We start from the raw sequence: 24,260 nt of genomic DNA, 5'->3' as shown, positions 1-24,260 counted from the left end.
ACGGCAGAGGATGAGATGGTTAGATAGCATCACTGAAGCAATGAGCATGAAACTGAGCAAACTCAGGGAGGCAGTGAAGGACCGGAAGGCCTGGCGCAGTATGGTTCATGGGGTCACGGAGAGTCGGACACGACTTAACGACTAAACAACAACAAAGGTGTGTGCAAAGAAATCTATGTGATACATGCCCTGAGCGGCTCTTTTATCCCAAGCAATATGTAAATCAGGGCACCATTTCCCCTTTAAAGGAGCCAAATGGTTTCCCTTGACAGATCACACCAACACAAAGTTTGTGCACTTTCCCGAATCCTCTCCTGTCAATTCCCTCCATTCATTAGAGGGAGAAAAAATGATCCTGTGGCTAAATGTGGTGTCCTTATTAGTAGTCGTCAGAGGTAATTCTTCCCTCTAAACAGATTTTATTTATCTTTATTGTTATCCTATAAAGAACAGCTCATTAAAACATGCTTCTTTTTAGGTGTCCAATCTGAGGTCCAGTTGTTGGAGTCTGGAGGGGATGTGAGAAGACCTGGAGGTTCCCTCCGTCTCTCCTGCCAAGGCTCCGGATTCACCTTCAGTAGCTATGACATGAGCTGGGTGAGACAGTATCCGGGGAAAGGACTGGAATGGGTGGCACTCATAAGCTCCAGTTCCAGCACGATTTACTACTCAGACAAAGTCAAGGGACGCTTCACCATCTCCAGGGACAATGCCAAAAGCCAGCTGTATCTGCAAATGAACAACCTCAAGCTGGAGGACACGGGACTCTATTACTGTGTGAGACACAGTGAGAGGAAGTGAATCTGAAGCCTGGCAAAAAGCTGCCATTCATAGAAGCAACTCTCAAAATCAGTTCAACCCCAGAAGGCTGGATTTTTCAATGAATCTTGTGAGGGACCTGAGAAAGGTACCCTCTTGCCAAGAGGGAGGAAGAGCTGATCTTGGCATGAGCACCACAGGAGCTGTTTCCCATTCGGATGGGAGGAAACCAGAAAATCTCAGCAAAGAAAATAAACTGAATAGTTAAAAAAAAAAAAAATCTAAAGATGGCAATGGCAAAGGATTTACAACTTCTCAGAAAATCTTTAGAAATACAAAATGGGATTCATTAATTAGAACTCTTAATCATTTTATTGGTTTTACAGTTCAGTTCTCCTCTATTCTTTCTTGAGACCCAGTCCCTCTCCCTCTTTTTTTGTATGTGTCTCTTTGTTCCTGTATGTGTGTGTGTGTGTGTGTATACACACACACACATGCATACACACACACTCTCTCTACATACACATGCACACTCATGCAAACACACACACAGGTATTTGAAACCTTAGATACGTTTCAAATCATATTCCTCTGCTAGCAGTAGAAATGTAGCCATGTAATAAAAAAGGGTGCTGTAAGACTCCCAACAATTTGGTGTGGTGTGACACCGAGGAAGGGGGCAGAAGCCAGAAAATAATGTGGGTAACAAAAGGGTAGCAAAAAAGTGGTCACATTGTAATACTTATAAAATAGCAAAGGAATGTAGAACAGGGATTCTTAAGCCAATTCTAGAGAAAGTTGTATTCTAGGAGTTTCAGGAAAATTGCCTCCCCACCTCTCTCACGGGACCTCCTTAGGTCTTCTGCTGCTCTGGAACCCCTTCCAACCTCTCTTTCCCTATTAGAAACCCTGCATTTCTCTGGACGGTTAAGCCTTCTGCCTCACCTTCCTTGGTTTTAAATAGGGAGCACTGTTGGTCTGCAAAATCCCACTGAATATGGAGCCTGTAGAAAGAGTGTATTCAGAGGAGATGGCAGTTCTGAGACTGATCATTTCCACCCTTGTTGGATGAAAACTTACTGAAATTACAGCCCTCACTATAAAATGAAACAAAGTTCACACCAGTCCTTCTTTCCTATTTTAGGGTTAAGTGAATCGGCTTGAAGATACCACATTATTCCTTCCCCTTTCTCAGCCCCACAGAAGGACAAGTTAACGGTAATGTGGTTTCCTTGACTTTGATTTTGGGTGTTGAGTCGGCCCAGAAACTCTGCTGTGCAAATCATTCTTTCTTCTCCTAGTATTGTGTTGGTATCTAATCAATTCTAGTTTCTTTAAGAAACCATGGATAAGGAAATAGTGGTTTATCACAATTTTTGAACCAAATTGTGTTATATTCCAGTGGCTGTCCAAACAATTGTTCTCTGTATTGCATTGAAGAATTGATTTTAGGAACAATATTCTGAACTGATGGAGAGCTGCAGTGTACAGTTTTATTTAACTTGAAATAAATGCATATTTGGTCATTCATTCTAATTAATCACTTGTTTATCAGTTCCAAGTTATGCGTATAGTACAGTGACACATTGCAATGAACTCCATGGAGGGGTGCCAAGATGTTGAGGGAACATTATCCCTCCCTTCTTTTGGAATTCCATCCACCATTTTTTCCCTTAAAAGTTCTGAAAAGATGTTCTTTGGATTCTAATGCACATCTAACTGTAGGATCTAATTTATTTCACAAGAGCTAATTTATTATAAACTTAATCTTTGTACTTCTGCATCCGTTTTCCAGCTAACTCCAATAGAGCATGTGGGGTAGAATGAGAGGACAAAGGCCAATGCAATACTATTGTTCCAATTTGTTCCCTCTGCTTTCATAACAGAGGGATTTCTTTTGTATCTGTACGTGAGAAGATGATATCACCCATCTAGTGAGAACTTTAGGATTCTTTGGTTCCAAGTATCCAATTAGAGAGTTTGCTGGAAGAAAATTGAAAATGACAAAAATGGCCTGAAAATTCCTCCTCACCCTTTTTGTTTACAAGGCGATCTGGCTTCAGAAAAGAAATACTGGAATGGGATGTGGTCATTTAGGATCACAGCAGAAGACAAGAAATGAAACCTTGGAATAATCCTTCTAAATCCCCAAACAGCCAGACACATATTGAGGAAATATCTACTCCAAAAGTTTCTCCTTGGAGAATAAGTAGATGCCTCTCCTCCTCACCTTTTACACCAGGGGGCAGCGTTGTCACACTAAATCCCATTGCCTATGCCCCCCAGTAGAGGTGGGGTTACGGAAATGAAACAAGGGTCATTAGATATTGTCTCATTTTGGAGGCATCATTATTTTTTCTGTTATTCCCATAAGAGTTCACTGAAAAGGTCTCAAGAAAATTTCACATCTCAAGAGGGTCCGATCCTCACTCTGAAGCCATGTCTGAGTTGACAACTGATGTGCTTTGCTAAATATAGAGCAAACTGAATTTTTTGGAGAAAACAAAGTGATTTCTTAGTATTTCTCAGTCCACAGACAGAGTGTTTTTGGTGGTATTTTTATCAGTATTGGTATTACTGTTACTATTGACATTATTATTATTATTTCAATTTGGATGGCCGCCCATCTTGTGGAATCAACTCTGGTTAACAACTGATAAAAACACCCCAGAAAATAGCAACCAAAACCAGCAATGTATTAAAATCATACAACTGCCAAATTAAAAACCAGTCTAATAAGCAAAGAACATCCCACAGGCTCAATCTATTTCTTCTCTCCCTCTGATTTCTCTAATTCATCTCTGACTTACAATTTCTGCCTCATGGCTTGGTCAGCATTCAATTCTTTGGGGGGTTTTCAAAAGAGCATCATGGTAAAGGGGAAAAAAGCTGGAATTTTTTTTCCTGAATTCAGATGTGTTCTTTTCATGTTCTGTCTCTAACATGCCACTTTCAAAAATTCTTAGTGCATCTTCATTCTCTGTTACCTTGAGCCACTTTTCAGAAATGGTGAAATTTTGCAAGGGTTTGTTTTAATTACTCTAGTGTAAACCTGCACTTCTCCTATGAATTCACGGGAAAAAAAGAAAAAGAAAAAAAAGTCTGCCATCACTTTTCCTAGGACTGGAAAGTTATGAGAAAATCACCCATGTAAGTTATGTGCAAAGAAATCTTAAGTTAAAGAAATGAGGGGCTCTTTTATCCCAAGCAATATGTAAACCGGGTCACAATTTCCTCTTTAAAGGTGCCCCATGGTTTCCCTTGTCAGGCGACACCCATCAACACAAAGTCTGTGCACTTTCCTGAATCCTCTCCTGTCAATTTCCCTCCATCCATTAGAGGGAGCAAAAATTATCCTGTGGATAAACTTGGTCACTTACTAGCAGTCCTCAGAGGTAATTGTTTCTTTCCATTTTAATTCCTGTATACAGGATAGCTGATTAACATTTCTTTCTTTTTAGGAGTCCAGTCAGAGGTCCAGTTGGTGGAGTCTGGAGGGGACTTGAAAAGGCCTGGAGAGTCCCTCCGTCTCTCCTGCCAAGCCTCTGGATTCACCTTCAGGAGCAACTGGATGCACTGGGTGAGACAGTATCCTGGGAAAGGACTGAAATGGGTTGCACTCATATATAGTGATTCCAGTGGGAAATTCTACTCAAAGTCAAGGGACGCTTCACCATCTCCAGGGACAATGCCAAGAGCCAACTCTATTTGCAAATTAACAACCTGAAGCCGGAGGACACGGGACACTATTACTGTGCAAGGGACACAGTGAGATGAAGTGAATCTGAAGCCAAGCAAGAACCTTCTCTTTCTCTGAGCAGCTCTTCAAGTTGATTCAGTCACAGAAGGTTGAATTTGTGTAATTGGAATGAGAAGCAGCAAATAAATCTACATCATAGCAAGTGGGAGCCCACATTTAATTTTCAATAAAGCCATGGGGTACCTGTTTAGCATTTGGGTGGGAAAGAAGAAGGAAATTCCTTGGCAGTTGAATAAACTGTGGGGTTTTTAAAAAAAAGAATAAAGATTTAATTAGAGGTAGAAATATGAATTCTTTAGCTACAAGACTTCCTTTATATATTATTATGCAGTTCAATCCCTTTTTGTGGAGTCCTTGGGGTTCTCTGAGCTTGGTTCTTTTCTTGCAAACATTTCATTACCCAGCTAGGTAACATCGTCAGTGCTAAAATGGGATGGGGTTTGCTCTCTATTTATATACTGTGACATGCCTTGCCAGTGCTGGTGGGGGTGAGGGTTCTGTTTTGCTCTTCTGGTAGTTCATATGAAGGGCCTCCTGGTGGAGGAAAGGACACAACTGGGAAATAAGATGAATCTGTTCTCAGAACTTTATTTTTGGAAGGAAAAGACGAACAAGGAAAGAACTCCTACTTGTACCTTAAGGCAGCGAATGTGATGTTCTCTCCAATCCTTGTTGTCTTTTCAATTCCCAGAAACAGCCATCAGTGTTTGGCCTACCCCTCTACTGGAACAGCTGGTTTCAAAGAAAGAAAGGAGAGATGATGGTTTGTACCTGGAGGGGATTCTATTCTGGAAGCACCAGTGTGAAAACAGATCTCCCATTTCCACCCCAGCTTCATCCCGTGTACCAGCTGTGCTTTTTCCAAATGAGGGGGCCCTTCAGGCAGTCAGTTGTGCCCTGGCCATGTCACGGCTTGACTACTGCAACACTACACAGAGCTGTCATTGGTGTCCATCTGCTTTTAGATTTAATGAACTTTCAGGAGAAATGAAAAACCCGCTTCCCCAATTGGCCCATTAAAATGGGTTTTACAGTAGCGTCCTTTGTCTTTAGGACATATGGATGATAGAAAGTTCTGCGTTATCATACTAGATGACTCTAGTCATAAATAAAGAGGCAATATCAAGGGACTTATACGTACTAAACTCGAAAGCAGCTCCACTATAGAAAAGTTCAAGAGCCTGTTGGGATGGGGGAAAAGTGAGAGCTGAATAGGGAACTGGCATTAATTATTTATCCTTAGATGGCAGTAGCTGTTCCTCCAGTGCTGTTAATTTTTATACTCTGCTTCCAACACCAAGAGCCTGGTACATAGATAGAAATAGTAAGCTCAGCTGTGCAGTGGGCAATCTGGAAAATGACCAAGGGTTAAAAATTACCTGGTCTCGGGAGAAGAGTGGAATCATGAATCCTGATTTAATGGAAACAACAGAAGACAAGAATGGTACCTACACCGGTTTTAGTCACCTCTCAATCTTCCCCGTTGATTGGGAATCAGGGGAGATTTTCAAGTATGTGGTGGAATATTCAGGCTTGGCTGTTCCCATCACAAATAAAACTTTGAAGCCTGCAGGTAAGGATTTAGCTGTTGTACTATGTGTGGGTACCCCTATTCATCTCCACTGCAGTGTTGTGCACTGAGAAGGGAGTGGAACAGATGTGTCTAAACCAATGTGGTGAGCTTCAGGGTTCAAGTGGAGAGTTGAACCCATCAAGGCAATGAACAATTATCCTCTACACTCTGCTTCCTATCTACTTTCCTGTATTCTTAAGGGTGCCCTTGTCTGTATGTAGGCTGCTTAGCCCATGAGCAAAAAGTCAAAACAGATGAAATATGTGTAATTGTGATTATTTACTGAAAAGTATCCCCTCATCCTAGATCCAATCACCTCCTTTGGCCAACTGCCTTAGTGCCACAATTTCTCTGTGGAGTCTGGCTCTGGGACCAATCCATTGGGGCCAAGCTACACTGTTCTCTGCAGGACCATAACATAACATCTGTTTCAGGTTCAAGGATAGATAATTAATACAAAAAAGCCAAAGAGTCCTCAAGGGAGACTTTCAAAAAGCCTTAATAAAGTGAAGCCATACCTGAAAGTGAGAGATGGCTTCAGTTTTACTGTGGAGTGTAAGTATAAGTAAGTTGTAAGTGTGGGGAAGAGAGGCTCCTATTTCAGGACCAAAGCACCCTGTTCTGTCTTATGGCAGGAACAAGAGAAATTCCAATCCACTTCCATGGCTGTGGAAGAGTGAAGCATTAATTCATTAATTCATTAATTCATCACCCAGAATTTTTCTCTGGAAATCAATAGTGCCTGAGAGAGGAGACCACTGAAAGAACTATGGCAAGATATAAAATGTCCTAACAGGTGAGCCCACATGCCAGGGTGTCACAGTTATTGGGAGTGAGGTCCTTCATCTAGAATAAAACCAAAGGAACAATGAAAGAAAGGGTGATATGGGTGTCCATAGGCTCCCGCTGCAACTTTGTGCCATGGTACTATAAATTGCACCCCTTTGGAACATACGTGTGACATCATAAGAGATTGAGGAAGGGGGGGGGCTTATGACACCACCAGACTACATTCCTTTTATCAGATTGAGCCATGTGACACCCCCAAAACTACTGAGAGAAGTTTCAGGTTTTGCAGAATTCTCCAACCTGGGTTGGCTGAAGGGGTTTGCAAGATATTCAGTCTCATAGGGTTCCAGCGAATTGGGGTGCATCCAAGCCAGCTCCCTTCCCATGTGGTTCTCCTTCCCTGCACTGTGCTCCCAAAATAGCGTCCCTCTCTGCTTGTTGCCACTGCCAATCTCTTGCACCCCTCGGATTGCCCCCTCCTGGTTGTGGCAGGAGCTCCTACTTCCTTCCCTCTGCAGTGCCCATGCAGGAGGCCAGCAGTCACCAAAGGAGGCCTAGGCAGGGCAGTGAGAGAAGAAGACAGCAGTGGCTGCAGAGACTGGGGACCGGAAGTGATGCGCACATGGACACTCCCCAATTGGCAGCCCCATGTGAAGCATATCATAGCAGTCTAAAACTGTAACGAGGACATGAGTTTCTGTGCAAGTTCTTCTTGCACCATGTAAGGACACAAAGCTGGGCAAGGGATCTTCTAGCTGAGGATCATGTGTGATTAATCATTTAGCAGAAGCAGAAGCTGAAGTCATAAACTGCCACTTTGAACATCTTGCAGGAGATTTCTCTGTTTTGTCAAAAGCTGAGATTCAGCAGTGATACCATGTTGCACTAAATATGATGTTGGGAATGAAATTAACAATGTTGAACAACTGCCCATGAAGCAGGATAACAGTCAGAGATTTTCTTTTCAAACCAAATTTCCTGATATGAATTTTGAAATTTGGCTTCCGGTCAACATCATTTTTACAATTTAATAAGTTCTTCTTCTAGAAAACGTCCACCAATATTTTCATTGTTTAAAAATGTATTTATTACCCACTCTTGAATTTCCCAATGCTCTCTTCTCCCACCACTATCACTCCCGCCACCTCTGCTCCCAACTGAAACCATTGTTTTACGTCCAAAGTGTTTTGAACAGAGCTGCTTTAGGAAGGACAAAGGGGACAGTTTAATAATAGGTAATTATTCGTTTGTCAACAGAGGAACCTCTTAAGCCAAATTCACAGTCTGAATGTCTGACCATGCTTTGCTCAGCCACCTTGACCTTTGTGCCAAATGACTCTAGGGAGAAGCAAGAGTGGAGTAGATCTGTTTGCTTTGCTAGTATAGCTCATCACTGGATGTCTCCACATTTCATGGATTAATTATAATATGGCAAAATGCCCCATGGAAATCTCCCAAGCTTCTCTCCTGCTTGGGCCTCCTCCAGCTAGACAACCTTCAAAAGACCTCATTAGCCACCATTATTTTCAAATTGCTTCTTTCTAGTTCTGTACAATGGGGCTCCACCATCTGTGTTTTCCTTTTTAATGATCAGCAACTGAGACATAGAACATCTTCATTCTCTGAAATTAGTAGTGAAAGAATCGAGCAAAATGATGTTTTAAAACTGCTCTTTCAATACTTCTTGAACTGTAGGGTCCATATTGAGGAAGAGGTAAAGGGTTTAAACCTCTCATCCTTCCTCAACAAAAGAAAGATATATAATGCCCCTTTACCTACCCCTAATTTAATTTAATTTAATTTAATTTAATTTAATTTAATTATCTCTGGGGTGATGCTGTTTCAGAGGCAGGGGCAGCAACAGGGAAGGCATCTTCCTTGGTCCCACAAAATGGAAATATTGGATAGAAGGGACCTGGAGTGCACCCAGTCTGTCTGTATGTATCAGGCAGGCAGAAACAATTGCAGACAGGGAGTCCCCCAGATAACCAGTAGGCCACAAAGAGCTTCTTAGATGATGAACAACCCCCTGAATTGCACCCAGAAGCCTATTGGCCACCAATGCAGCTCATGTAGCAGTGGTGACACATGGTATCATGTAAGTGTCATTTACTGCTTGCACTGCTTCATTTTGTACCAGCCATAGCTTCTGGATATACTTCATGGGCATCCACCCGTACAGCACATTGCAGGAATCCAATTGTGAGGTGGCCACGGTGTGAGTGACCACCTGAAGGGCCTCCTGGTGGAGGAAAGGACACAACTGGGAAATAAGATGAATCTGTGCAAAGGCCCTCCTGGCCACAGCTGCCCCCTGCTCTTTGAGCAGGAGCTCTGAGTCCAGCAGGACCCCCTAGTTGCAAACCAGGTTGTTACTGTCACCATATCATAAACGGAGTACTACCATTCCTGACTTTGGTTTCCCAGTCTGGTCTAACTTGGAGGACTGCAAGTTGGAATGTACTTCCTGCCTAACTCTTTTATCTTCATGAGAACTAGGGAGAACTAAGCCTGAGACACAAAGTAGTATGTTTTCAAAAGCTACCTTCCAGCCTTGGAGAAAGTAAAAGTGAGGTAATGGTTAAAATATAGCCTTCTGAGGTACGTTCAATTCTGCTTCTGGGAAAAAGGTACAGATAAACCTGACAGATCCTCAATTAATGACACGGGAAATTCAGATTGAATATTTTGCAAACAAATTAATAGTTACATCAAACAAGCCATCCAATATGTTCACCTTCTGACCACAACATTGACACTCTGTACTTTCAACCTTGTTCTGAACCAAATGACCCTCCATATATAACCTAGCAGGCTGGTGCTGAAGACATATCACCACTTCAGTGCATCTGCTTATTTTAATGGGTGTATTTACTCTGACTCATTTGCCTAAATTTTGCCTAAACCACCCTCTAGAAAGATTGCTGCACCTGTTTCCAATTTTTCCGAAACACGTTTCCCAATGAGAGAGTTCTCAGAACTTTATTTTTGGAAGGAAAGGATGAACAAGGAAAGAACTCCTACTTGTACCTTGAGGCAGCAAATGGGATGTTCTCTCCCATTGCTTGTTCTCTTTTCAATTCCCAGAAACAGCCATCAGTGTTTGGCCTACCCCTCTACTGGAACAGCTGGTTTCAAAGAAAGAAAGGAGAGATGATGGTTTGTACCTGGAGGGGATTCTATTCTGGAAGCACCAGTGTGAAAACAGCTCTCCCATTTCCACCCCAGCTTCATCCCGTGTACCAGCTGTGCTTTTTCCAAATGAGGGGGCCCTTCAGGCAGTCAGTCGTGCCCTGGCCATGTCACGGCTTGACTACTGCAACACTACACAGAGCTGTCATTGGTGTCCATCTGCTTTCAGATTTAATGAACTTTCAGGAGAAATGAAAAACCCGCTTCCCCAATTGGCCCATTAAAATGGGTTTTACAGTAGCGTCCTTTGTCTTTAGGACATATGGATGATAGAAAGTTCTGCGTTATCATACTAGATGACTCTAGTCATAAAGAAAGAGGCAATATCAAGGGATTTATATGTACTATACTCGAAAGCAGCTCCTGTATAGAAAAGATCATGATCATGCTGGGATGGTGGGAAAGTGAGAGCTGAATAAGGAACTGACATAATTTTTTATCTTTGGATGGCAAAAGAAGTTCCTCCAGTGCTGTTAATGGGTATATTCTGCCCCCAACACCAAGAGCCTGGTACATAGATAGAAATAGCAAGCTCAGCTGTTCGGTGGGCAACCTGGAAAATGACCAAGGGTTGAAAATTACCTGGTCTTGGGAGAAGAGTGGAATCATGAATCCTGACTAAACGGCAATGACGGAGGAACAGAATGGTACCTACACCATTGTCAGTCACCTCCCCATCTTCCCCGTTGATTGGGAATCAGGAGAGATTTTCACTTGTGCAGTGCAAAATCCAGACTTGGATGTTCCCATCACAAAGACAATTTGTATGCCTGTAGGTAAAGAAGAAGTTGCTTCGTTGGGCCTCACGGGGAGTAATGGAATGATTTTCACTTGGGCCGAGAGGTTATAGGAAAATCCTTAATATATGGAGCTCACTGCAAGCTTGGAGACCTGAAAAGGCATGGTCAGTCATGTGTATCAACAATAAATAGCACTGGTTTGAGAAATACATCACGTGAACAAGAATAAGAATGAAGATTCCATCTTTGCCTACACCAAACTGAATATCACCAGCACTGATTGGAACAAGCCCAACATGTACAGCTGCATGGTGGTCCATGAAGCCCTCCCCATGAAGTTCACTGAGACAAACGTGTCAAAATCTCAGGGCTAAAAATGAAGACTGCACTCAACCTGCTGCCTCACTTCAATCTATGCTAGATTTGCCTCTAGCTCTCTCAGACAAAAGCTTTAATTATTTCCCTCCTCACCCATTTTGCTTATGGATGAATAAAAGCAAACAATTGGATAAATATCTCAGGTTCTGTTCTTTTCTCCTTAGGGATGAGGTCTCGAAGGGAAAAGGGGCTAATCTGTTTGGAAGAGCAGAGTCAAGGCTTAAGGCTGATCCTCCAAATGGAATTCATCATTTTTCCATAGGAATCCTAAGAAGGCGAATGGATTTAGCTGGTACATGTGTGGGTACCCAATTTAGCTTCACTGCAGTGGTGTGCAAAGAGAAAGGAGTGGAAAGGATGTGTCTAAACCAACACGGTAAGCTTCCGGGTTCAGTGGAGATTTGAACCCATCATGTTCAAGGACAATTGTCCTCTACAATCTGCTCCATATCCACTTTCCTGTATTCTTACGGGTGCCCTTCTCTGTATGTAGGTTGCTTAGCGCATAAATTTCTCCGTGGAGTCTGGCTCTGGACCAATCAGTTGGGGCTAAGCTACACTGTTTGCTGCCTTGTATGGACATGAAGCTGGGCAAAGGGTCTTCCAGTTGAGTATTAGGTGTGATTAATAATTTAGCAGAAGCAGAAGTCCTAAATTGCCACATTCAACAACTGGAGATTTCTTGGAGCCCCATGTTGCAGACCAGTCTTTTAGTTTAACTATATAATAAAGGTAGTATTAACATTCATGACTATGGTTTCCCAGTCTGGTCTAACCTGAAGGGCTGACATCAATCTTGCAAGTCTGAGTGCACTTCCTCCCTCCCTCTTTTATCTTCATGAGAACTAGGGAGGGTCTTGCTGAGAAATAATGTAATATGTTTACAGAAGCTACCTTTCAGACTTGGAGAAAGTGGAAGTGAAGTAATGAGTGAAAAATAGCCTTTTGAGGTATGTTCAATTGTCTTTCTGGAAAAAGTTACTGATCAAATTCAAAGATTAATTTCAGAGACCAACGGATCCTATTCTGGGGCTGCTTGGGGGGGGGGGAGGAATATATGTCTGTCGGTGAGTGTGTGTGTGTGTGTGTGTGTGTGTGTGTATGATACAGACAGACTATTGACTCCAAGTAGTATGACAGGAGGCTTCAACCTCAAGATCAGTCACTCAGCCTGTTTGGATGGAGGAAAGCAATCACTTGGGCCTTTTGTATCATTGTGTGCAACACAGTGAAGATGGACAAGAGAAAGAAAAGCAGGGAGTTCTCTGAGGAGGAAAGGAAGAAGGTAACAGCCAAGCATGGTAAAAGTAAAGGCTACAAAACTAGGAAGTTCAATTCTTGCATCTACCTGGAATTAAATGATGGTTCTGAGCCCTTATGAGACTACAGGTGGCATTCCAGAAAGCCAGGTTTCTCCAACCTTGGCCACTTTAAGATGGGTGGAGTTCAACTCAGAGAATTCCCCAGCTGCTGGAGATGCTTGCACACTTAAGTCTTTCTAGACATTTTTAATTCGGACCGAAAATTATGAAAAGATCAGAGAGAAATAAAATTCCTCAGCAGTTGCCAACATTGTGTTCCATAACGTCTGGTCATGTGGCCATTCAAGTCAATATTGTACTGGGATCAGCCTTAATCTAACAGGATTGGAGGTGATCCAAATGAATATAGCCAACTGAAAAAAACAAAGAAGCACACAGAACTGCATGTGGTGCCAAGACCCTCTTCCAATTATGAATATGTCTGCTTGCTTTCTCCATGAAGCTCAGGTTACGTACTAGGAAGCTAATTTCCTTCATCTTCCTAGAACTATATAACTGCTCAGAGCCCTTGTGAGACTTCAATCTGAATTTCACAATGCTGTCAATCCTCCTCCTATTCTTTTTGGGGTTCCTTTTCCCTGGACACAGCCTCCCACTGAGTCCTCAGAACCAGGCCCCAGGTAAGGTGTGGCAGGGTTGGCGGGCCCTGGGTTCCGTCGCTTAAACAGTGCCATCTGTCTGGAGTGCACCTTCCATGTAGCAGTGCCTGCCCTCTGCAATGAGGTTCCCTCTGAAATTTGAATGGCTCCCACCCTCCAGGTATTTTGAAGGGCCAGAAAGACCTAACCCTTTGCCAAGGCTTTTGGCAAGGGTGACTGATCCTCCTTTCTCCCTTTGTCCTTGTTCCCCTCTTGTTTTGTGTTCTTTGCCATTGTTGTTCTTTTGTCTTGTGTTGTCTTGGTGTGTTTTGTGTTGTACTTTATTTAATTTTTTTTAACAGTTGTAAACTGCCAAGAATCGCTGGGAGCCGGATGGTTTACAATTGTTGTTGTTGTTATTCCAGGAAAACCACAACTGTCCCTTCTCTGCATGATTATAGGTTTTCCCTAGTAGACACTGATATAATGGGGCTCAAGAATTATGGTTCCCTGCCAGAGGAAAACAAGAGGGACAGGGGACATTTTCCTGGCTCAATTGGAAGGCAATATCTGGGCATCAATCCAAATTAATTTCATGAGATTTGGTAACTATGCTTTTCCCCCAGCAGGTGACATATTATCACACTTAGAGATTTCCCCCTGCAATCCAGCAGATAAGACAGCAGATATGAATAATTTGTTGAGGGTCACCTGCTGTAGGCCTGCAACTGATAATGGGAATCTCTTGGCTAATTTTTCTTTGGTACCGATAAGTGATTGATAAGAAAAGAAGATTGGGGCGGGAAGTATCAATGGAGAAAGAACATTCTTAACAGTCAGAGACTTGGTGTGATGGAATGGAATTATGAAGGCCAGGTTCAGGGAGAAAAACATTTTCTTACATCTCCTGAGGAGCATGGGAGATACAAGAGGATGAGACTGGCACCTTCCTGAGGAATTCACAATGTTATGGCTGGAGGACTTTGGGAACTGGGGTCTCAGTCTGGGAAGATTCTTGCTAGAGGTTGTAGCTAATAAACATAGCTGGACTGAATTTACATGGTCTCTTGGAGTTCCTTGGGCTAGGCCTGACACTTGGATAGTGGAAAGAGTGATGCAAAATGGTGTTGGGCTCCTTACCAGTCTGTCACCTTGCCTGACCTTACAAATGTCCCGACAGGCAGTTAATCTTCTCACTGGATCTCCAAAATGCCCCCTGAAAGCCGTGATGAAATTCTGGTAGTTGTTGAGCATTGGATCCCCTGTCTCTATGATAGGGGTAGCCCACTTGGCTGCAGCACCCTTCAATAAACTCATCACAAAAGCCAAACTCTCCCGGTCTGGCGTCCATGAACAACTCACATTGTGCCAGGAAGGTTCTCATCTGCTCCACCTCACCTCCGTACTTTTCTGGCATGCTACCAGGTGAACGTAGCAACACAGGAGGTGGGGGAGGTAGTGGCTGGGCTACAGGTCCGAGCTGCTATATTAGTTGTCCCATAGCTGCTTGTAGGTTATTAATTTGTGCATCCACTTGCTGATGATGCTGTAGCAGGGCTGCTGCCAATAACTGTGGTGTCAAATTAGCTCCCTGGGGATCCATTGCCATGATTTAAACTCCTTCGTCTTGAAGGTAGTAAGAGTCTGGGAAGATTGATGTCAGGCCTAGCCCAAGGAACTCCAAGAGACCATGCAGATTCAGTCCAGCTATGTTTATTAGCTACAACCTCTAGCAAGAATCTTCCCAGACTGAGACCCCAATTCCCAAAGTCAGCCAGCCACAACAGTGTGAATTCCTCAGGGAGGTGCCAGTCTCATCCTTTTGTTCCTCCCACGTGGTTCTGGTGAGCTAAGAAAATGCTTATCTCCCTGAGCTTGGCCTTCATAATTCCATTCCATCACAATAAATACATCATGTGAACAAAACTTGCTATTGGCTCTAGTCAATAGCAGCATGTGACTCTAGTCAGAGAATGGGTTGCAATCCATGATTTAGTGATATGCATGAACAATGGGTTTATTTAATGAACAATGGCTAAAAAAATCATAGCTTAGCAAGAGATGTGAACCATTCATTGCTGCCACTAATTTCCCCTATGTTTTCTCTTTGTGTTTCACTCTTCATGCTTCATCAAGGGAAGACAGTGCACCCAGAGTCTCCATCTTCCCTTCCCCTCAAGAGGAGCTCAACACAGGCAGAGAGGTTATCCTTATCTGCATGTTGAATGGGTTTTACCCAGAAGATATTGTTATCCAGTGGCTAAGGAATTACAGTCCTCTGCCAGAAGACAGCTTTGTGACTACCACAGCTATCAAGTATAAGAATAAAGATTCCTTCCTAACCTACAGAAAACTGCCTATCCCCAGCGATGATTGGTCAGATGACAAACGTTTCATCTGTAGGGTGGTCCGTAAAGCCTCCCCATTACGTTAATTCAGAGGAAAGTGTCAAAATCTCAGGGTAAAAAATGAAGACTGCTCTCAACCTGCTTCTCCATTTCAATCCATGCTAAATTTGCCTCTGGCACAGTCAGATGAAAATGTTAATTATTTCCCTACTTTCCCATTTGGCTTCTGGATGAATAAAAGCAAACCATCTGAGAAATATCTCAGGTTCTCTTCTTTTCTCCTTAGGGGTGAGGTCTAGAAGGGGAAAGGGGCTCATCTGTTTGGAAAAGCAGAGTCCAAGCTTAAGGCTGATACTCCAAATGGAGTTCATCATGTTTCCATATGAATCCCAAGAAGGCCAATGGATTCAGCTGGTGTATGTGTGGGTACCCCAATTAAGCTCGCTGCATTGTTGTGCAGTGAGAAGAGAGTGGAAAGGATATGTCTAGACCAATGCGTTGAACTTCACAGTTCAGTGGAGAGGTGAACCCATCATGGTGACAGAAAATTAGCCTCTACACTCTGCCCCCTATCCACTCTCCGGTATTCTTAAGGGTGCCCTTCTCTGTATGTAGGCTGCTTAGCTTATGAGGAAAAAGTCAAAACAGATGAAATGAGGTGAAACCAGCAGTGAAACCACGTTGCACTAAATATGATGTTGGAAATGAAATTAACAATTTAGAACAAGTCCCCACAAAGCAGGATAACAGTCAGAGATTTTCTTTTCAAGCCAAATTTCCTGATATGAATTTTGAAAGTTTGGCTTCTGGTCAACATCATTTGTTCAATTCAATACGTTCTTCTTTTAGAAAACATCCACCAATATTTTCACTGTTTAAAAATGTGTTTATTTCCCACTCGGGAACTTTCCAATGCCCTCTTCTCCCATGACAATTTCTCTCTCCCACCACCTCTGCTCCAAACTGAAACCATTCTTTTATGTCCAATGTGTGTTGAGCAGAGTTGTTCTGGGAAGGACAAAGAGGACAGTTTAATAATAGATACTGTAATTACTCATTTGTCAACAGAGGAACCTCTTAAGCCAAATTCACAGTCTGAATGTTTGACCATGCTTTGCTTGGCCACCTCAGCCTTCATGCCAAATGGCTCTAGGGAGTAGTAAGAATGAAGTAGACGTGTTTGCTTTACTAGTACAACTCATCACTTGATGTCTCCATATTTCATGGATTAAGTATAACGTGGCAAATTGTGGCATGGAAATCTCCCAAGCTTCTCTATTGCTTGGTGCTCCTCCAACTAGATGACCTCCAGATTACATCCTTAGCCAGCATTATTTTCAAATTGCATCTTTTGATTCTGTACAATGCAGTTCCACCATCTGTGTTTTCCTTGAAGGTAATCAGCAACTAAGACTTAGAAGATGTCCGTTCTCTCAAATTAAGAGTGAAAGAATCGATCAAAATGAGATTTTAATAGTGGTCTTTCCATACTTCTTGAACTCTAGGGTTCATATTAAGGCAGAGGTAAGGGGTTTAAATGTCTCTTCCCTCTTCACCAATAGAAAGATATCAAATGCCCCTTTATCTACTTCTAATTATATATAATATAATTTAATTTAATTTATATAATTTGTTACGGCTGCCCACTTCGTTAGACTCTGGGGGGCTTACAAAATCCCCCAAACAATACAAATGGCTAAAAGAAACATGAACACCTAACAGGCAGCCCAGACTAAAACCACCAGAACTATCAACAGCCCAAAGATGAAACCTCCCAGCCCACCCCTATACAATGACAAACACAGGCCTGGAAGCACAGCCAGGTTTTAAGGGCTTTCCAGAACCCCAGGAGAGTGGGTGCCATTCATGTCTCTGGGGTGATGCTGTTTCAGAGGCAGGGGCAGCAACAGGGAAGGCATCTTCCTTGGTCCCACAAAATGGAAATATTGGATAGAAGGGACCTGGAGTGCACCCATTGTGTCTGTATGTATCAGGCAGGCAGAAACAATTGCAGACAGGCAGTCCCCCAGATAACCAGGCCCGAGGCCACAAAGCGCTTTCTAGATGATGACCAGCCCCTTGAATTGCACCAAGAAGCCCAATGTCCACCAATGCTGCCCATGTCACAGTGGTGACACATGTGAAGTGTCCTTTACTGCTTGCACTGCTTCATTTTGTACCAGCCATAGCTTCTGGATATATTTCAAGGCTGTTCCAGTGTAGAACACATTGCAGGAGTCCAACTGTGAGGTGACCACAGTGTGAGCAACCACCTAAATGTCCTCCTGGTGGAGGAAAGGACAGAGCTGGGACATAAGATGAGCCCAAACAAAGGCTCTCCTGGCCACAGCTGCCCCCTCTTCTTTGGGCAGGAGCTCTGAGTCCAGTAGGACCCCCATGTTGCAGACCAGGCTGTTAGTTTAACTGTATAATAAAGGTAGTACTAACATTCCTGACTTTGGTTTCCCAGTCTGGTCTAACCTGGAGGGCTGACATCAATCTTGCAAGTCTGAGTGCACTTCTTGCCTCCCTCTTTTCTCCTCATGAGAACTAAGGAGGGTATTGCTGAGACATAATGTAATATGTTTACAGAAGCTACCTTTCAGACTTGGAGAAAGTGGAAGTGAAGTAATGAGTGAAAAATAGCCTTTCCAGGTATGTTCAACTGTCTTTCTGGAAAAAGTTACACATAAAACTCCAAAGTTTAGTTCACAGAGCATTGAATCCCATTTGGGGGCTGCTTGAAAAGACTATAGATATAATACAGACAGACTATTGACTCCAAGTAGTATCACAGGTGGCTTCAATCTCATGATCAGTCGCTCAGCCTATTTGGATGGAGGAAAACACTCTCTTGGGGCTTTGGTGTCATTGTGTGCAGCACTGTGAACATGGACAAGAGAGAGAAAAACAGAAAGTTCTCTGAGGAGGAAAGGAAGAAGGTAACAGCCAAGCATGATAAATGTAAAGGCTAGAAAACTAGGAAATTAATTCCTTCTATTAGTCTGGAATTATATGATGGTTCTCAGCCATTCTGTGACTACATGTGGCATTCCAGAAAGCCCGTTTTCTCCAACCTTGGCTGCTTTAAGATGGGTGGACTTCACCTCAGAGAATTCCCCAGATACTGGAGATGTTTGACACTGCACTTTTTTTAGACATTTTAAATTGGGACTGAAAATGACGAAAATATCAGAGAAAAATAAAATTTCTCAGCGGTTGCCAACATTGTGTTCAATCAAGTCTGGTCATGTGGCCACTCAAGTCCATATTATTCTGGGGTCAGCTTTACTCTAATAGGATTGGAGGAAATCCAAATGAATATGATTAACTGAAAAAAAAAAACCAAACACACAGAAGTGCATGTGGTGCCAAGCCCTTTGTCCAATTATAATTATCTCTGCTCACTTTTTCCATGAAGTTCTAGCTACGTAATAGGAAGCTAATTTCCTTAATCTTCCTGGAACTATATAAGAGCTGAGAGCCCTTTTGAGACTTCAATCTGAATTTCACAATGTGGTCCATTATCCTCGTTCTCTTTTCAGGGTTCCTTTTCACTGGACACAGCCTCTACCTGACACCTCAACGCCAGGCCCCAGGTGAGTTCTCTGCCCAGCCAATTTGGTGTTGCAGGGTTGGTGGGCTCTCGGTTGCATCACTTAAACAGTGCTGTCTGGAGTGCACCTTCCATGTAGCAGTGAAATTTGAACGGCTTCCACCCTCCTGATATTTTGAAGGGCCTGAAAGGCCTGACTTTTTGCCTAGGCTTTTGGCAAGGGTGACTGATCCTCCTTTCTCCTCTTGTCCTTCTTCTCCTCTGGTTCTGTGTTCTTTGCCAATGTTGTTCTTTTCTCTTGTGCTATTTTTGTGTATTTTGTATTGTACTTTACCACAAAATGTTTTAACCATTTTAAACTGCCGGGAGTTGGGCGACATATACATTTAATTAATATTATTATTATTATTATTATTATTATTATTATTATTATTATTATTATTCCAAGCAGACAAGAACTGTCCCTTATCTGCATGATTAATGGGTTTTCCCTAGTGGACACTGATATTCTGGGGCACAAGAACGATGGTCCCCTGCCAAAGGAAAATCAGAGGGAGAGTGGACATTTTTCTGGCTCAATTGGAAGGCAATATCTGGGTATCAAACCAAATTTCATTTCATGAGCCTTGGTAACTATGCTTTGCCCCTAGCAGGTGACCTATTATCACACTTAGAGATTTCCCAAGGAATATTGAATGCTATCCAGAAGTTAAGACAGCAGATATGAATAATTTGTTGAGGGTCACCTGCTGTAGGCCTGCATCTGATAATGGAAATCTGGTGGCCAATTGTCCTTTGTTACTGATAAGTGATCGATAAGAAAAGAAGATTGGGGTGGGAAGTATCAATGGAGAAAGAACATTCCTAACAGTCAGAGTTTTGGATAGTGGAAACAATGATGCAGAATGGTGTTGGGCTCCCCTTCCCTGGATGACCAGCCATCAGTCTGCGATTCTTTAATTTGGTTTGAGTAGAAGGTTGACCTCCGGGACCTAAATGACCCCCTCCCAACTCAGTGGCTCTTGGCAAAGGCCAAGGATATTAAACCCCTCCTTTTCTTTTTCATGATGTGTCATCAGGTGAAGGACTCTTTGTTTTCTTGACCTGTGCAACTGTTTAGGAACCCTAAACCACGGGCCTTTGGGAAACAAGGAGAAGCCAAGACTGTTGTCAGTGTCAAGGATGATGGGTTCCTGAGGGAAGAAGAAAGATGGGGATGAACCCTTCCTTACCTGTAGATTTACTGAATAGGGTAGCCAATCAGCAGCTTTAGAGCTCTTCTGCTGTGTTCTTGGAAACTTCATCCATAGCTGGAAGGCGGAAGTGAGAGGCAGGAGTATATTATGAATAAGCAAGTGACGGCTCCACCTGGAGGCAGTGAATTTGCCTTAGATTTATTGTAAGGTGATGACATTTATGATTTATACCATCCGTGATTTAGGTGATGTGTCTAATCATGCCATTGTGTTAATGACCCAAGACATTGGTGTCATTCCACTTTCAGATTTAATGAACTTTCAGGAAAAATGAAAAGCCCTCCCTCCCATTGTTGGCCCATTAAGTTGGGTTTTACAGTAGTGTCCTTTGTTTTTAAGACAAATCTGTGTTATCATACTAGATGACTCTAGTCATAAATAAAGAGGCAATATCAAGGAACTTATATTTACTGAGCTTGAAAGCCGCTCCACTATAGAAAATATCAAGAGCCTGCTGGGATGGGGGAAAAGTGAGAGCTGAATAGGGAACTGACATTAATTATTTTTCTTTAGATGTCAGTAGCAGTTCTTCCAGTATTGTTAATGTGTATACTCTGCCCCCAACACCAGGAGCCTTGTACATAGATAGAAATAGCAAGCTCGGCTGTTCGGTGGGGCATCTGGAAAATGATCAGGAGTTGAAAATTACCTGGTCTCGGGAGAACAGTGAGATCATGAATCCTGATTTAATGGAAATGAGGGAGGAACAGATTGGTACCATAGCATCCTCAGTCGCCTGCCCATCTTCCCCGTTGATTGGGAATCAGGAGAGATTTTCACCTGCACAGTGGAATATCCTTGCTTGACTGTTCCCATCACAAAGAAAATTTCCAAGCCTGCATGTAAGGCAGAAGTTACCTTGTTGTCCCTCACGGGGACTAATGGACTTATTTTCCCTTGGGCTGAGGGGTTGTAGGAAAAAATTTAATATATTGGGCACACTGCAAGCTTAGAGACCTGAAAAGGCATGGTCTGTCATGTGCATCAACAATCCATAATACTGGTTGGATAAACATATCATGCGAACAAAACATGCTTTTGGCTTTGCAGATTGTGTGACTCTAATCATAGAATGGGCTTCAAACCATGATTTAGTGATTTTACATGAACAAGGAGCTTATTTAATACACAAAAGCTAAAAAAATCATAGTTTAGGAAGAGATGTGAACCATTTTTTGGTGACACTAATTTGCCCTGTGTTTCCTCATTGTGTTTCATTCCTCATGCTTCACCAAGGCAAGAGCAGTGCACCCAGGGTCTCTGTTGCCCCTCCCCCACGAGAGGAGCTCAACCCGGGTACAATATTGTCTCTTATCTGCATGGTGGATGACTTTTACCCATCACATGTTGATATCCTGTGGCTAAAGAACTACAATCCTCTGCCAGAAGACAACATGGTGAATACCCCAGCTATGAAAAATAAGCATGAAGATGTCTTCCTCCTGTACAGCAAACTAGGTATCCCCAGCAATGGTTGGTTGATGTCCCACCATTTCACCTGCAGGGTGGTCATGAAACCCTCCCCATGAAGGCCACTCGAAGAAACATGTCATAATCTCAGGGTAAAAAATGAAGACTGCTCTCAACCAGCTTCTCCATTTCAATCCATGCTAGACTTGCCTCTGGTATGGTCAGACGAAAATGTTAACTATTTCCCTACGCACCCATTTAGCTTCTTGATGAATAAAAGCAAACCATCTAAGAAATATCTCAGGTTCTTTTCTTTTCTCCTTAGGGGTGAGGTCTAGAAGGAGAAAGGGACTCATCTGTTTGGAAAAGCAGAGTCAAGGCTTAAGGCTGATACTCCAAGGCTTGATACTCCCAAGGCTTAAGGCTCATCATGTTTCCTTATGAATCCCAAGAAGGCCAATGGATTCAGCTGGTGTATGTGTGGGTACCCCAATTAAGCCTCGCTGCATTGTTGTGCAGTGAGAAGAGAGCGGAAAGGATATGTCTAGACCAACGCGTTGAACTTCACGGTTCAGCGGAGAGGTGAACCCATCAAGGTGACAGACAATTAGCCTCTACACTCTGCCCCCTATCCACTTTCCGGTATTCTTAAGGGTGCCCTTCTCTGTATGTAGGCTGCTTAGCTCATGAGGAAAAAGTCAAAACAGATGAAATATGCATAATTGTGATTATTTCCTGAAAAGTGTACCATCGTCCTAGATCAAACTACCTCCTTGGGCCGATTGCTGCTTTGCCACAATTTCTCTGTGGAGTCTGGTTCTGAACCAATCAGTTTGGGCAAAGCTACCCTTTTCACTGCAGCTCCACAGCCTAAAACCTGTTTCAGTGTCAAGGATTCAGAACTAACACAAAAAAGCCAAAGACTCCTCAAGGGAGAGTCTCAGAAAGCCATATTAAAAGTAAAGCCATACCTGAAAGTGAGAGATGGCTTCATTTTTACTGTGGATTGTAAGTATAAGTATGTTATAAGCTTGTAGAAGAAAGGCTCTTGTTTCAGGACCAAAGCACCCTGTTCTGCGTTAATGCAAGACCAAGAGAAATCCCAGTTCACTTCCATGGCTGTTCTTAGACCCATGAGTAAGGTATTAATTCATCACCCAGAATCTCCTTCCCTGGAAAAAAATAGTACTGGAGAGAGGAGACCACTGAAAGAGTTATAGCAGTGAATCAAATTTCTTCACAGGTGTGCCTACCTGCCAGGGTGTTACAGTTATTGGGAATGAGGGATAAGGCCTAGAATAAAACCCAAAGGAGAATGAAAGAAGGGTGCAATGGGTGTCCATAAGCTCCTGCTGCAAAGTTGTTTCATGATACTATCAACCCCACCCCTTTGGGACATCTGTGAGACCTCATAAAGCACAGGGGAAAGGGGCAGGGCTTGAGGCACCACAACATGACACTAATTTCATCAGACTGGCCCATATGACACCCCCAACACTACTGAGGTATCTTCAGGCTTTGCAGAACTGTGCAAGCACCCCTACCTGGACTGGCTGAAGGGTTTGCAAGATATCCAGGCTCACAGGGTTCCATTGAAGTGGGATATGTCCAAGCCAGATCCTTTCAGACTTGGTTGTTCTTCCCTGCACTGTGCTCCCCACAATGGCGTCCCTCCCTGCTTTCTCCCACTGCCAATCTCTTGCACCCCTCAGATTACCCCTTCTGGATGTGGTAGCAGATCCTACTTCCTTCCCTCTGCAGTGCCAATGCAGGAGGCCAGCAGTCAGCAAAGGAGGCCTGGGCAGGGCACGAAGAGGAGTTGGTGGCGGTGGCTGCAGATAATTCCTACTTGCACCTTAAGGCAGTGAATGCGGTGTTCTCTCCCATTGCTTTTTGAGTTTTCAATTCCTGGATAGAGCCAACCTGTTCTAATGGACTACCCGTCTATTGGAACAGCTGTGTTCAAAGAAAGTAAGCAGAGATCACGGGTTGCACATTGAGGGGTTTCTAGTCTGGAAGCACCAGTGTGAAACAGCTCTCCAATTTCCAGCCCATGAAAAACAATGAATATTTCACCAGCAATATCTTACTGGAACTCAATAATTTACAGAGGACTTCTGATTATACACACATAGACACACACACACACTCACAGATTCTTTTTTTCTTATGTGATCATATGCAGTGCCTAGGAAAATCCAGGGAGAGGAAAGAAAAGATGATGAAATGTTCCATTTGCACCCACTCTGAAATTCTCCCCCCCCCCCCAGTTAATACTGCTGATGTTAAATGCTCACCTCCATGTCCAAGTATCTCACCAATGAAGGAACTGGACTAGAACTCCTGATATGTGGCTTAGAGCAAGTTGTGCAGTAATTGCTTACCACCATAATCCTTGAGGTCTCAGCTAAGAACCCCAGTGATTTTGCAAAGCTAACCTATTCCAGATGATGGTCCAACTTCAGCTGAACCTGGCAAGTAGCAACCCATGCAGACATAGTTGCCATCTTCAACGGGGGAAGCTTTTAGCCTTTACATTGAGGGAGAAGTTCCAAAACTGGGGAGGAGGAGAACTCAGCTCTCTTTGTTAGCTTCCTCC

General features: G+C 43.0%; 1 pseudogene and 2 gene segments (V, D, J or C); all 3 read left to right on the top strand.

Annotated features, from left to right (window-relative positions):
* Positions 1-284: 284 nt before the first annotated feature.
* LOC148215867 (immunoglobulin heavy variable 3-21-like) lies at positions 285-4,536 on the top strand. The segment is given in 3 exon segments: positions 285-395; positions 479-777; positions 4,226-4,536. Coding segments are annotated over 3 exon segments (656 nt in total).
* A 1,387-nt stretch (positions 4,537-5,923) lies between these two features.
* LOC112542930 (immunoglobulin heavy constant epsilon-like) lies at positions 5,924-15,525 on the top strand. The segment is given in 4 exon segments: positions 5,924-6,092; positions 10,580-10,845; positions 13,102-13,133; positions 15,228-15,525. Coding segments are annotated over 4 exon segments (765 nt in total).
* Positions 15,526-18,953: 3,428 nt separating this feature from the next.
* Positions 18,954-21,806, top strand: LOC148215866 (Ig gamma chain C region-like; annotated as a pseudogene).
* Positions 21,807-24,260: the final 2,454 nt, after the last annotated feature.

Source organism: Python bivittatus, unplaced genomic scaffold, assembly GCF_059951505.1.
Source record: "Python bivittatus isolate LINGU-HERP-01145 unplaced genomic scaffold, Pbiv_v1 ctg000420_np1212, whole genome shotgun sequence".
Classification (NCBI taxonomy): Eukaryota; Metazoa; Chordata; class Lepidosauria; order Squamata; family Pythonidae; genus Python; species Python bivittatus.
The sequence above is the reverse complement of the archived record's forward strand: the minus strand, read 5'-3'. Positions and strand labels throughout refer to the sequence as shown.